The sequence below is a fragment of the Sorghum bicolor genome, chromosome 3, assembly GCF_000003195.3.
Source record: "Sorghum bicolor cultivar BTx623 chromosome 3, Sorghum_bicolor_NCBIv3, whole genome shotgun sequence".
NCBI lineage: Eukaryota > Viridiplantae > Streptophyta > Magnoliopsida > Poales > Poaceae > Sorghum > Sorghum bicolor.
In genome coordinates this window covers 940,137-956,029 of record NC_012872.2, presented here as the reverse complement: position 1 = coordinate 956,029, position 15,893 = coordinate 940,137, and the positions used below count along the sequence as shown (strand labels likewise).

The following is a 15,893-nucleotide window of genomic DNA, read 5'->3' as shown; positions in this document are numbered from 1 at the left end:
TCAATGAGTGCAAACTGCCATAACACTTTTGTTGGCACCATTGCTTGTTTGATCTCGTATAAGGTACATCCTGACGTGTATATAAAAGATGACCCCCTTGGTCAGTGGTGATTTGACAAGATAGGTTCCCAAAAGGTTGAATTCTGTTTCTAAAAGATTACTTGCGATCTGTGTAGTGCAGTGAACTGATGATAAATTCTAGTAAAGGTGACTGGTTAAGCTAGAGCATCGAATTGTACCTAGCAGCAATGGATGGAATTTTGATGTCTAGGTCTAGTCTACGCTGAATATAGAATGACAGTATTGTGCTTGTGCATCAGTGCATGGCTATTTCTTCATCTTTTGAACCAAAAATGATTGTGTTAGTGCATGGCCATTTTAAGTTACCTATAGACCCCTTTGCCCTGCATTAGCAGCATTTTGGGGAGATGACATACAGCTCACCAATTACTTAGGATTTGGAAGTTTGCTTTTTTCTGTATCCTGTACCATAGGCATACAAGGCTTCAAGAAAAAGCAGTCCAACCAAAAAGACACTGAAATAAGAAACTAAGAGGTTCATGAATTGGATGGCATTAGCAATTTAGCATCAAGTACTAGATTGGTTAGAAAATAAAGGGCATGATAATGATATGCGACTAACTTTCTGGTTATGCTTGCTTGCTCCTCCCATTCTCTATTCCTTTTGAGGTGATTGTCTAGCCCAACACTGAATCCTAAAGCTTGTGGTGACAAAATTGATAGTCTTTATATCAGGGCAGCATATCTCCTTTCTTTTATGGACAATAATGACGTTTTGCTCATTGAGGAATTATTGGGTGCACCAAGTTTCTTGGTACAAGAAGCAGCGCATCCAGTGGACCTCTGACCTGGCTGAAGGCAGTTTTGTTTCTGCATTTAGGCGGGGGGTGTTAAGAGACGGGTCAATGAAGCAACCCACCTATTTTGGCCATGTTGACATTTCGCCAATCCTTTTTTGTTCGTGCACAGTGCCATAACGTTACAAATATTTAGAAAATTAGCAAACTATATGCTACTCTATGTAATTTGCATCTCCCTTTGGCACACACACAAAAAAAAAATAGTTTCGGCACCATATATGTCTACCAAAATTCATTTCTGGAGTGGCACAACTTGAAGGAATTCATTTGAAAATGATGGGAGTTCTTACCGGACCAGTTTCCTGACTAAAGATGGCTCCAGTTGCTGATCGAAAGCGACTTGAGCCATGCTAAGATCAAAGAATATATATGGTTGGGTGAGTCATGAGTGCCGTTTTGTTTCATCCACCTTTGGATTGGGTGTGTTATATATAGACATTTCTCCATGGATTCTAATCTAAAAGGATCAAAGGAAAAACGCTAAAGCACGGCACGCTTTTGGCTTTCAGCCTTTTTATAAGCTCCCTTATCATTTGATTTCCATCCTTTGCAAAATGGCCACGGAACGATGGGATTTGAGCACTTATTCATCCCCATAGTGTGGTTTGGCAGTGAGTGTGACCTCGCAGGCTGGGTGGAGCGTGCGTGCATATGTGTTGGGAGCTGGGAGCGTTCTAAGTTACCTTGCTTATCAGTAATTCAACCTATCATCGTACACAAATAATGCTCCTGTTTCGTGGACGCATTTTCTTCTAATCACAGCTGCTGTACCACAAGGAGACTCTTTTTTTTTTGGTTTTCATTCACTCGCTACGTGTTGCTTTACCCCTGATTACCGATCAAAGACTAGTGTTGCGTTTCACTGATTCATGCCGAAACCGAAGATAGAATGTGTCTCGCCAAAAAGAAGAAGAAGATGATGGAATGTAGCTCACAAGTCACTACGCAACGCAGCTCTTGGAACCAATCCTAGGACGTGTGGGGTAGGGGGTGTTCGCTTTACCGCGAAAATGAGTGGCATCGGCTACGCCACTCTTATCATTCATGATAACTTATGTTGCTATGTGTGATTATTTTTTAAAAATAGAAAGCTGAGAAGACATGGCACTTGCATAACTGGTACTCTATCTATTCTAAATTATAAATTGTTTTGACTTTATTGTTCATCTATTTTATTATGTATCTAGATATATTATTTAATTAGACGCACAACAAAATCGATGTATCAAAAAGTCAAGACAACATATAATTTAAAACGGAGGGAGTATTTATCTCTAGTGGAATTTACATATATAAATCTAGGATGAGGGAATAAACCACACAATACACGACTAGCCAAGAGAATCTACAACTCTAGTTTAAAATAAATTAGAAAAATTGGATAGTACATTTAATTACCAATCTAACCATATCAAATTTATATAGTATAAAAATTAAAACTGTTACCTAAAGATTTTTAAAGTTTGACTTTTGATAAATGTGCGCGTCTTATAAAAGAAAAGAGAATGTAGTGAGTAGAACAGAGGGAGCAGAATTTGTAGACTTCTAGTGATCGACCTTAGAGGGAGCAGAATCGTGTCACCATCCCTTCTTCCGTTGTTTGCGTTTTCTTCTCCTACACGGCTCTCACTTCGTAGCACACTTGCACGCGCACCGCCCAAGCCGGCACCGCCTGCACGCCCACGCTGCCACGCTTGTGCCCGCCGGCTCGAGCTCGCGGCGCCCTCGTCGTTCTCGCACTCTCCACAAATACCTTCGCCCTACTTGCCTTGACTAAAACGCCATAAACAATGAGATCGACCTGTTCCATGCTTCTGGATTCTCGTGGAGCCTAAGGCGGTGTTTGGTTTCATCTGGTAACTTTACCGTCTGTCGTATTAAATATTTGGACAATGCATGGAGTATTAAATTTAGACTATTTACGAAACTAAAAACACAGCTAGTCTGCTAGAGAATAATTTGCGAGACGAATCTTTTAAGCATAATTAGTCTATAATTTGACAATAATTTTCAAATAAAACGAAAATATTACAGTACCTGTTAAATTTTACCAACCCTAACCAAACACCCTCTAAAGCATTAGAGAGAGAGAGATACTATGGCCCTGTTTGATAGAAATACCTTTTTGAGTCTTAGGAAAAATACTATGATTTTGTGAAATACTTTGGTTTAGAGTGTCATGAAGTGTTTGCATTTGGTGCAACAAAATTTGTGGTTTTGAATACCATGGTATTGCTGAAAACTGTAGTCTTTTTTGATTTTAAAAACTCCAATTTTGACCTATTTTTTCTAGACCACGGTTTTACACATCAATGGTTCTAGATACTATAGTTTTTTAATACTATAACATCCAAATAAGACCTAAATTTTATATTCTATATGCCCGAATTTCTAAATGATTTCAGGTAACAATCTTAAACAACTAACCAGTACAATTACAAATGACAACTCATAAGATATAATTTATATTTTAAGCAATAGCAAAATTACCTATTATCCGAATGCGACCAACAACAAAAGAAAAATCAAACATCTGAAATATAGGGTAACTGAAAGAAAATATATTCTTTTGAAATTACCAAAAAAAAAAGAATACGAATTTGTGTTTCCAGTTTTCCACACTGTGGTCCCAGCATGTCATGGACCCGTACTTCTGTACTTCTGCGTACGGTTACGGACACCCAATTGATGGTCCCTTCCCATGATGACACGTGCGCTCCCCCAATGCCGACCCCACTCGCAGCGACACACAGGACCTCGTCCAGCCACCTTGGTCGTCCAGAGCCCCCGCTTGCCACCGTACCGCCCAAATCCACGATCGCCGCCGCCGCCGACCGTTCCCAGCCCTATCCGCTACCTCCCTACCGGTGAACGCCCTCGCCGTCGCCGTCGCCGCCGGCCACCGCCATCGATCGCCGCCCTGCCGTTCGTTCGCCCCTTCTGAACGCATGTTTCAGGTACGATCCGCCCGCCCATCGCCTTTGCTCCCTCTCAGATCATCTTCCTCCGCATCGGACCGGATCGGGGGCAGCCGCGCCGTGGCCTTCATTGCGTCGGTCGAGACGAAACCCCACCGGCCACCGCGGGATCGGAATATCGGGTGCCGAAAGAAACCTGGCAGGTTCTCGGGATCAGGAGGTCGGCCGTTCAGCTTGCCACCTGAAATTGCCTGGCACTGGCAGCAGCCACGCCAAGTGCCGTGGTTCAGTCAGCCAGAACCCTAACATCGTCGTGTGCTGCGATTGCTATCCGTTCGCTTTCAGTTCAGAAAGCTGGTGCAGGGCCCTGCTCACATATTTCAGTTAAGGAAATAGGACCTTTTGGGGAGATGCTGAACGCAACAGTTTCAGTTGGTTCATCAGCTGTCTTGTTTTCTCTTTGGTTCTTGGCTGCTTGTGGTCCTTGCCGGTGGCGAAGCTAGAGCGACTTTGAGAGGGAAGCGCTCGCCTTGTGGGAGTATCATCTGCTTGTGTCGTAGAGGGTGTATATATGGTGAAAATTTCAGTTATGACCACTGTTTAGATTTCTTTTTAAGATGGTGCATTTGCACCTCCTAATCACTATACCTGGGTCCTGGCAGCAAAGCATGCTATGCCACAACACAACTCTGAAAGCCTGAAACACCATTGTTTGTCCATTAATAAAACAAATCCTAGCGACTGGTCCTCACCTTGTCATCTCACTATATGGGCTAGTAGTAGTAGTATATATGGGTCCAGAAGATGCCAGAACCAACATTCATTTCATTAAAAAAAAAAGAACTAGAATTCGGATGCAATTTGATGAGTTGTGCAGCCTTGTGAAGAAGACTGATTGAAAAGTTGAATGAAAACCGACTACAAGTTTTCAGAACTTGGGAGAACGATAAGGCAAGCAATAAGTTCCTGATATGACGCTCGTCCTATCAACTAGCCCAGTCATTGCACAAACTCAAAGGCATTGCAGAATGCAGTATCTCTCTGCCTGCCTGCCTGTCTGTTCTCTTCCCCCGGCCCAGCAGCTGCTGGCAGAACTAGATGCCAGGTCTCCTCAGGTTGCCTGCAGCCCAGGAAATGTTCCATGCCATCTGTGCCAAACAATCGCCATACTTGCAGACCGGAAGCTGCGAGCCACAAGTCTGGAGATTTGCCGGGGAAGGCCCTGCACGGCTGCACCGGCGCCACACATATGGACGGTTCCTGATGCGTTGGCATTCATTCTGCTGCCACCGTCTAGCTACCTCTCTCTGCAGTCTGCACCATGCTTCCCTCCAACACCTATATATACGCGTGTGTGTGCTTTCACAAGACCACAACACAAGTTACAAGTAGCACTAACAATGGCGCGCTGCTCTACGTGTGCTCGTAAGAACGTCACTCTACTCATCGAGAGACCAGAGATCCTTCCATGATGAACGAGCTAGCAGACTTCTTGTGTTTGAATCCGCTGACAGTTTCACTGTACGTATCTGCGTTGCAGGTTTCTCGAGGTTCATGGAGACGGACGAGTTCGCGGTGCCGCCACGTCCCGCGCTCGTGCACCCAGACGCCGTCGGCGTTCGCATCCCGTCGAGCGTCTTCTCCCCCGATCAGGAGCCGCCGCCGGTGTTCAGGGTGAGTCCTCGTGTCACTCGCCATGCACCTTTGTTTCGAAGCCGCTGCTACATGAACAGCTTTGCGTGCCGGTGGGGACGTGGGGTGTGCGTGTAGGAGGGAGAAAGCCGACACGGCGGTGACATGGCCGCGTCCCCGGGGTACTCGCCGTTCCTGCCGTCCGCGCCCCACATAGGGCGCCCGGTTTCCATCAGCCTGCCGGCGTCGCCGACCGGCGGGTTCGACATCTCCAGCAGGATGGAGGCGGAGCTTCAGCGGGAGCCGGACGCCGCCGCCGCCGCCGTCACGGACGCGCCGCCGCGGATGATGCTGCCGCCGCGGGCCCCTGAGGGCGTGGCTCTCGCGCAGCCAACCAAGATGGTGTTCAGGTCCCAGCCGATCCCCGCTGCGCCGGCGGAGGTTGACGGTGCCGCCATGGGCCACGACGACTTCGGCCGGAGCGCGTCGGCGCCGTACGCGGCGGCGACGGCGCCGCCGGCCAAGGTGCGCAGGGACAGCAGGGACACCAGCTACGACTCGTTCAAGACGTGGTCGGGCAAGCTGGAGAAGCAGATCACCACGCACCTGCTGGGCAGCAGCAGGCTGCCGCCGGCGCAGCAGCAACCGCAGCAGGGGGAGGAGACGGCGGAGGAAGACGACGCGGCGGCGAACGAGCGCCGCAACTCCTCCGTGCCCAGAGTGCAGCGCTTCTTCGCGGCGCTGGAAGGCCCCGAGCTCGACAAGCTGAGGGTACAGTACAGCTGCCGATGACATCCTCCTCCAATTCCATCGGTAGTTGACCGTGCTGCTGTTGTGTTGTGTGGCAGTCCTCGGAGGAGCTGATCCTGCCGTCCGACAAGACGTGGCCGTTCCTGCTGCGGTTCCCGGTGTCGGCGTTCGGCATGTGCATGGGCATGAGCAGCCAGGCCATCCTGTGGAAGCGGATCGCCATCTCGGCGTCGACGCGGTTCCTGCACATCACCGTGAAGATCAACCTGGTGCTGTGGTGCGTCTCCGTGGCGCTGATGCTCGCCGTCTCCGCGCTCTACGCCAGCAAGGTGGTGTTCTACTTCGAGGCGGTGCGGCGCGAGTACTACCACCCGATCCGCGTCAACTTCTTCTTCGCGCCGTGGATCGCGTGCCTGTTCCTGGCGATCGGCGTGCCGGACCTGGTGGCGGCCACGCTCCCGCACTGGCTCTGGTACGTGCTCATGGCGCCCATCGTGTGCCTGGAGCTCAAGATCTACGGCCAGTGGATCTCCGGCGGGCAGCGGCGCCTGTCCCGGGTGGCCAACCCGTCCAACCACCTCTCCATCGTCGGCAACTTCGTCGGCGCGCTGCTGGGCGGCATCATGGGGCTCAAGGAGGGCCCCATGTTCTTCTTCTCCGTCGGGCTGGCGCACTACATCGTGCTGTTCGTGACGCTCTACCAGCGGCTGCCGACGAGCGAGACGCTGCCCCGGGACCTGCACCCGGTCTTCTTCCTCTTCGTGGCGGCGCCCAGCGTGGCGTGCCTGGCGTGGGCGCGGATCACCGGCGCCTTCGGCTACGGCTCCCGCGTCGCCTACTTCATCGCCATGTTCCTCTACGCGTCGCTGGCCGTGCGCATCAACCTGTTCAGAGGGTTCAGCTTCTCCCTGGCGTGGTGGGCGTACACGTTCCCGATGACCAGCGCCGCCATCGCGTCCATCAGATACTCGTCCGAGGTCAAGAACGCCTTCACGCAGTGCATGTGCATCGGCCTGTCGGCGGCCGCCACGCTCGCCGTCGCCGCGCTCTTCCTCACCACGCTGCTGCACGCGGTGGTGTACCGAGACCTCTTCCCCAACGACATCTCCATCGCCATCACGGAGCGACGCCGCAGCAAGCCCCTAGTCGGGGAGAAGATGCTGCTCCGCCTGCGCAGCGCCGTCGGCACCAAGAAGCTGCAGCAGGCGCTCTCCACCGCCCAGTCCGACGCCGCCGACCTCGAGGCCGCGCGCGCCGCCACGACCACGTCCTACACCTAGCTAGACCGGCCGCCGGATAATCAACCGGGCAGCTAGCTGTGATGAGCATTGATAGCTCCGGCCAGTATTGGCTGCCGTACGTGTGGAGCAGGCAGTAGGCACTAGGCAGTGCGCTCTCGATCGGCACTCAATCGGCAACAAGAAGCGTACGTGGCTGCATGTGGATCGGATGATATCATTTATACTGTGTATGATTTTGATCCAAGGTCCATTTACACGGTGACCATGCATGTACGTAGCTAGATAGACGAGAGTCGCTGCTTGTACCGTTTCTTTTCCCGAAAAATCAACCAGCATGAACTACAGCGATAGTATCTCCTAGAGTCTTTATAAACCTCACTTTCTAAATCATCGTTTACATAATCTCTTACATTACATATATAAGAATCATATTGTCCTTATCTTAGTTGTCTATCATTTATGTAACATTGATTGTACTGGTCCACCACCATGCACTGACGAACTGTATGTAGTGTGTGATGGTAGTCATTGTGCGGCGAGGTTAATCAATAGAGGATGACGGCATGTAGAGATGAATCAATTTGCATGATATAGATAGAATACATGAGACACCAAACTTTATAATCTCGATATATATCGGTCTTCTAACGTATGAAACAAACCAAAATGAACAAGGAACACTACTGATGATGCAATTTAATGGGCCTCTCTCCCATCCTGCCCCAGTCAGTAACGCGACATCCACCATATGTTACCTCTGGGCTGGCTTAAATGGGCCTAGACGAAGCGGACAGCCATTCTATCAGCCCAACCTGTTCCCTTGCCTTAATTGGAGTCTTTACCTTTATGTAGTGAACTAGTAGAAGAAAATATATAATAAATCGCCAGGATTTGGAACATTTGAACTCTTCTTCAAGTGCCACCTCCCTAGTTACTAAGCATCCAACATTACCTGTTCTGAAAATAGCAAGGTAATAGAACGTAATAATACATCTTGGTTTTTTCATCATTTTTTTGGATAGATTAGGAATTTAATAATAATTTAACACTATCGATTAAAAAAAACTGTACAAGACATAATGAAGAAAAACTCATAATGTATTTTCTAACACAAAACGTGATGTTCTCTATCATCTCCCAGGGCCTAAAATTAAAACACAATCGTGTACGTACGGAGAACCAAAAATTGTGAGGAGGTAATTCTGGATTCTGGCCAACAACTGAATAGCTTTTTAATTTTTAAGAGAAACAACTGAAATAATTAGGAGTAATAAATTGAATCAAACCTTAGTTTGGGGGTTATATTATCTGGATATAGACCAAAGTTTGAGAGAGTGATTTGGGCTTTTTTTCATTAAAATAGGCTTGGTATAAGCATAAAGCAATAGCATCAGTTGCAGTGTATCACCACTGGTTGTCCCGGAGGCCATAGCTGAGACACGGAGGGCGGTGCTGCAGACTAGCAGTACGACGCCACTATTTCACGAATGTTTAATGGAAACAAAAGCAACGGTCAATTTCTGACAGCACTGACATAACTCCATTGTCTCTCTCGCTTCGTTCTCTTTCTCTGGCTATAATGTCAGCATTGACATAACCTATAAAAACCATTTTTTTAAATGCTATAACTTAAAAACGTGTGTCCATTTTTAATTTCGATGACACTAGTGTGTTCTACACGATGAGACGAATAAAACTAGACCCCACTTACATATGTTTCGAAGAATTTTGTTCTATAAATAACTTATATGTACTAACTTAGGATATATAATTTAGAACATATAAGTTAGAACACACCATTTACATGTAATAGCTTATATGTACCAAATAATCAGATATAACTTAGAAAGTATAACTTAGAATATATAACTTATAATGTATAACTTAAAACTTATACGAAACCTTGAAAACACAAGAGTTATAAAACACATTTTATTTATAAAAAGTTATTAAACACAAAGGAATGAACTAAGTTATACCTTATGACAAAACTTGCAAACACAAAAGTTATTAACATACAAAGGAACAAATTAACTTATAACTTATATCAAAACTTACAAACATAAAAAGTCATGAAATCTAACTTGTGTACACAAGTTATTCCATATAACTTGTGTATATAAGTTAATCAATACAATTTATGTGCATAAGTTGTAATGTTATATGTTATTATAATTTAACACATATAAATTTCTACGTAAAAAAAATCTTCGAAATATATGTAAGTGAGATCTAGTTACATATATTTCGAAGATTTTTTTTACGTATACTCCTGCCAGCCTTCAGCATGATATATGTAAGTGAGATCTAGCTTTCCTCGAGCCTTTAAAAAAATCTTCGAAATATTGGTGCAAACAGAATGGAAATTGGATAAGCTGTTTGGAAGTTATAACAATTTAAAATAAATGATTTACAATTTTAAGATGATGTCAGTGGGACGTCAACGGAGTGGAAGACGCTGAGATCGTTCGCTGAATTAGTTTCTAATAAACGTTCACTAGAATGGATCTGGGCTAGCAGTAGCAGGCATGCAGGAGGCCGCATTGATTGCTTGATGACACCAAAGATGAATGTTTCTTTTTAAGTGTGATGCTATATAATGAAATGGTGCATCGAGTGTTGTCTTAATTATGATCAGTGAGCTTTGAGCGCTTCCATCTTGACTTGTTGCGCATGTCTGTCTCGTATTTGTTCTTTCGATCGATCAATTGCTGAATTCTCTCAGTGATTCATTAATCCAGAGCACAACGCACTGAACTGAGCATCAGCCCATCCTGAATCTTTGATGGTTCATATATACGTATGAATCAGCATATATATCGACTCTTTCAGAAGTCAAAAGCTACTCTGTGATGATAACTGACAGAAAGCCATACTCCAGTCCATAACGACCTGAATCATGCAGCAGGGCCGAAAGCATGTATGCAGAGTCTCCTTTCATTTCCAAACAAGTCGCAAACAAGAAGAAAACGCTATAGCTAGAAGCCGGTCGCAAAGGCTGAACCGCTGAACGTACCACTCTTGCTGGTTGTCAAGGTTAAAGGCCTTTTTTCTTAAAAAAAAGGTAGAAGGTCACAGATCATGCTGAAGGCTGGCAGGAGCGGCGGCCATGTCGTATGAACCATATTCCATATTTATATACACTGACAATGACAGGTCATCTCTGTTTGCTAGCTGCTCTCTTCTTGCAGCAATAATAACGACGATGTATATATGCCGATAGATCATGCTGATGATACATATATATATTCACTTGCTTCAGCTTTCCTCGAGCTTGATTTGTTGTATAATGCTTGTCTTATTTTCGCACTACTGACTGATCGGCCCTGCAGTTGTATGTGCATAGCTGTCCTGTTGCAATTTTCTCGTCAGAGTTAGTTGTTGACCTGCCTGCTGTCATCAGAGGATCCATATATACATGCGCATCCGGTGCACAAAGTGCATGCATGCGTAGCTATATTTCTCTCGCTGTCTGATGTCTGTCGTCTCTGAGAAACAACGAACCCATCTATCATATTCGTGTATCCCCAAGCACGATACTGAAATTTCTCTGAATCTTTGTCAGGTAGTGTATAAACTATAAACATATATATGATGACATGAACATGTAGCATATGCATCCAGCAGGCACCACACATACACAGCAGCAGCTGGAGAGAATCGGGCACAAGTTAAAGCTACTACTGATCATAAGCGATAACAACCTGATCGAATCATATGCATGCGGCCGGCAGCAGGGCACGCACAGTAAAGGCACTAATGTCGTAAACCATGGGTGCATGCAAATTAAAGAAAAAGGCCATTGGTGCGGCGGTGCGAGCGGGAACCTTGCGCTTGGCGTCTCATGGAGACGATCGAAGCTAGCGAGCACAGCTTCGTCTCAGGAATATATCCATCATATCCATCCATCGATCATCACCATGCATGGCATGGATGGACCTGGACCTGGCCCTGCAGGCTCGTCTTCCGCTAGCCCTAGCTAGCTTGACCCCCATGCATGATGAATCATCAATTGCAGCAAATGCTAGCTAGGGTGATAACGCAGGACGACAGGAGAGGAGAGGATCATGCATGCATATGGTCCCGATTGGGCCGGCCGGCCGTGCGATCGGACGTATGCATGGACGCGATGATATATGCTGCTATAGCTAGTGGTGGATCCTGTTGCAATGACTTTTTGGTCCATCGTACTCCATATGCATTGCTTTCCGCGGCACGAGCTGTGGAGAGCGCTGGTGGCCCTGGGACGATACAGTTGTTCGTAGGTGCTGCGTCAGGCATGATTGCTTCTACGTACCCTTGCAATTGCCAGAATTGAATGAGATCGATCGGTCCAATAGTACGTTCTGACGAGGTTCGATCATATCTACGTATATGTACTATAGTATGTGCATGCACTAGGCCGGTCTCATGTACTACCTATACTATACTACAGCAGGGAGGAGAGGATGGTGCACCACGTACGAGTTCACAGTATAGTCACTTTCTGTCTCTGACGATTCATGAGATGATCCATAGGCATTCATCGGTCTATATATCTAATCTGTATAATAATAATCTTACCAATGCTAGTTCACTCGATGCCACGCGAGATATTAATTAATCTAGCTATCTATAGTAGCTCGTTGTCTAGTACTAGTAGTTTTTTTTTATCACGCCTAGTAGGCGCATTTTTCATTAAACAGAATAGAGTTTTTGCGGTTACCGACATTTTGCGACCAAGGCTCATATCCTCGCCATGAGCGACGCCATGTGCTTGTACCCGGCCCTGCACCAAGAATCCGCCTCATCCTGGATCTCATGGACACCAGTCGCGCGCGTTGCCGGTGTTGCGTGTCTATAGTAGAATTATATATTTATATATATTGATATATGGTTGGCGGTAATAAGATCCTCTTTACAACGAAGGAAAAAGGCATGGGAATCTTGATTCTCTAGAAAAATTTCCTATATATATATGCCCTTTAGAACAATAGGACTAAACTTCCTTTGGATGTATGTAATCATAGTAATTTAGAAAACCAGTATTAGTTTGGACCATGTCAAAGTTTTCCTTTATCTCTTGTTGCAGTTCATGTATTTTTCATGTGTTGCATCCAAAGGCCACAATGGAAACTTTCCTACAATCTGAATTCCTGTAAGATTGTAAGTTGCATGCAACTCAAACCCCGCAATGATCAAGGAAACTAGTGCAATGATCAAGGAAACCCCTGTCGGAAACAAGTGTCATGGCACCTATGAAAAGAGAGGAATGTGAGATACTTTCAAGATTGAAGCTTGATGTGGCGCAAGATTTGCTACCCATGATACATCAAGGTCGAAGGCGATCAAGGGATACAAGCCGAAGCAGTAGGACTCCCCGCGCATTGCCACGGGTATGAAGAAGGAATATAAATAAGTTAGAGTGTTAATCACTAAGAATCAGGAGATGTATATATATGATGTTGGTAATGTAGCAATGTATATTAATAAATGATGTGGTTTTGCTAATGTGAATAGCTTGAATGAAGACATAATGACATTTGTTAGATGGATGTGTTTAGTGGATGCTGATGTGGACATCTTGCATAGCAAGATAAATAGCTAGTGGGGTTTATCTTTATAAGAGATATAGATCAGAGCATCTCCAAGAGCCTTTCTAAATCTCTCTCTCTAAATCATCATTTAGAGAGCCATTTGCATAAAAATCGCTTTCTATATTTTTTACTTTCCAACAATTTTGCTAAATCTTATGCGCACTCTAGAGAGTCATTCTCGTCTTCTATATTTGGCTAACGAAAACCCAGAATAGACAATGGCTATATTTGGATGACCATTTAGAGAAGCTGTTGGAGGGTAGTTTTTCACCAAAATTGTTATTCCTGTCATTTAGGACGAATATATAAAATCTCTTGGGGATGCTCTTAGGCCCCGAGTAATTCTAGTCTTTTCATGGCTGGTGGTTGGTTCATCGTCCACGCTTGTTTCTAAACTCTTCTATCTTAATACAATGATACATAACACTCTTGTGTATTTGAGAAAAGAAAACTCAAACCCTGCGCTTTCTCTATTCTCGTATTTTTAGAATCCTACATTTCAAAGAGACCCTAAGTGTAGTATAGACTAGCAGTAACCTACAAAGGATTGGCTTAAGTTGTTTCACAAGATGGTTGCACATGCAAATTATATATGGAGTTACTTAGTACAAACACATGTTTTCTTTTGGCTATTGCTCATGTGCATTTTGCACGACAAGACATGTAGGTGTTGCGTCAGGCGTGATTGGTTCTATGTACCGATGCATATATTGAACGAGATTGGTCAATAGTATGCTCTGACGAGGTTCGATCATATCTATGTATGTGCATGCACTAGGGTCTCATGTACTACGCGTACCTACTACAACAAAGGGGAGTGGATGGTGCACCACGTACGAGTTCACAGTCACTTTCTGTCTCTGTCTCTCTGACGAGTGACGATCGATGATGATTCATATGCATTCATCGGTCTATACATCTAATCTACATAATAATAATCCCAGCAATGCTTTTCTCATGCCACGTGAGATATTAATCTAGCTATAGCTATTAGCTGGTTATCTAGTAAAGTTATTGATATGGTTGACACTAATAAGATCCTCTTTACAATGAAGCAAAGGCATTGGTATCCTAATTCTCGCTAGGAAAAATTCCTATATGCCCTTTAGAATAAAGGACTAAACTCTCTATGAAATTCATTTGGATTACTTTTTGGATGTACGGAACCATAGTTTTTTTAAGAAACATATGGAACCATAGTAACTTTAGAGGAAAACTAGTATTAGTTTGGACCTTGCGGAAATTTTCTTTTATCTCTGTTGGAATTCATGTGTTGCATGCTTCCAAAGGCCACAACAGAAACTTTTCTGCAATTTGAATTTGTATAGAGTTATAAGTTCCATGCAACCCAAACTCCGCATTTTCTCTAATCTCGTGGTTTGAGAATGCTACGTTCCAAAGAGGCCCTAAGTGTAGTATAACTAGGTGAAGTATATAGCAAGACGAATTAGTAAGATACTAGCAGTAACCTACAAAGGATTGGCTTTATTTCACAAGATATAGTTGCACTAGCAAATTACACAATGTTTTCTTTTGGCTATTACTTAATGATTGTCTAAGAACTAAAAATCTTCTTAATGAACAAATATATATATATATATATATATATATATATATATATATATATATATATAAGTGCTATTCTTCACCCTAGGTGTAGAATACTATTCTACACCGAACTGTTATACTGAGCAAAATTCAGTACCGTTCAGTATTCATATTTCAGTATTGTTCAGTATTTCGTGGTCCTGGGTGTTGGACGGGATGATACTGAACGTTCTTTAGTATTGCTCAGTTTTTTTTTCTACTCAATTTTGACTTGCGGTGTAGAATAATATTCTACACTTAGGGTGTAGAATAGCGCTGCCGTATATATATATATATATACACCCCAATTTTTATGACTCGACATTATGTTCCTAATTAAGCTACAGAAGAATCTCTTGAGCATCTCTTCATGTGATGTGCATTTTGCACAATAAGAATGTCGGGCTTTTCTCCATCTTCACAGTTTATCTCGCCTACTCATGCATGTGCAATAGTTAGTTGAATTAATTAGGTCATCCCTAATGTTAAAACCACAAGTAGACAAATCTATTCATATGTTTTTCACACTTCCAAACTCATAAATTAAAAGATATTCATAATTTATATTTCTAGTATTTGACCAAAACTTTATTCAAAACGACTTTCTTTATATAAGTATGGAAAGAGTTTATACTAAGGTTACTAATTAAGATACTGTTATGGTGGTATGGGAGAGTCTGCACTGTTTCAAACTCATTTGAAATGAAACGGAGGATGCACGTAGTATAGGTGTGTTGGGGAATGGCCGCATCCTTCCCCCTGGTAGCGTCTGAGGATACCCTTTGCCTGAGGAACCTCCGACTCCCGAAGGGTCGGAGGATATCCTTCGCCAAGGAAACCTCCGTGGGAATGCGCGTGGAGGACCCTAGAAAGAGACTGGCGTTGATGACTCGACTTGTCTTGCTAAGTGTGTGCAGGGACTGACATCGTCGGAGGCCAACAAGCAGAGGAAGAAGGAACCTCCGACCCTCCCAAGTCTGAGGATGGCTAAGGACGCGCCGGAGGCAAAGAACCTCCGACGCGTCCGGGATAAGGGACCTCCGACGGAGAAGCGTCGAAGGATCGGCGACCAAGCGGCCCGGAGAACCTCCACGGCGTCTAAACCGAGGAACCTCCGACGCGCCCGAGCCGAAGAACCTCCGACGCATGAAGTGTCGAAGGATCCGCGATCAGGCGGAGGATCTGCGTCTCCGATCTGCTGAAGCCCTAGACAGGAGACACGCGTGGAGATCGTGAGGTGAAATTACACAAGTGGCTTAGAGTCAGTAGACCGCAATAGGAGAATATGCTAGGATATTCCCCCACCGT

At 44.8% G+C, this 15,893-nt stretch overlaps 1 protein-coding gene across 2 annotated transcripts; it reads left to right on the top strand.

The window, feature by feature from the left end:
- On the top strand, positions 3,742 to 7,862 carry LOC8081368 (S-type anion channel SLAH2). Of its 2 annotated transcripts, none has more exons than XM_002457050.2 (4): positions 3,742 to 3,838; positions 5,340 to 5,473; positions 5,570 to 6,202; positions 6,280 to 7,862. In XM_002457050.2, exons 2-4 carry the CDS (start codon positions 5,354 to 5,356, stop codon positions 7,459 to 7,461), a joined length of 1,935 nt encoding a protein of 644 aa, XP_002457095.2. In that variant the 5' UTR covers positions 3,742 to 3,838; positions 5,340 to 5,353; the 3' UTR covers positions 7,462 to 7,862. The 2 variants fall into 2 exon arrangements, with proteins under 2 accessions (XP_002457095.2, XP_021311035.1); XM_021455360.1 differs by lacking the exon at positions 3,742 to 3,838 and adding an exon at positions 5,118 to 5,224.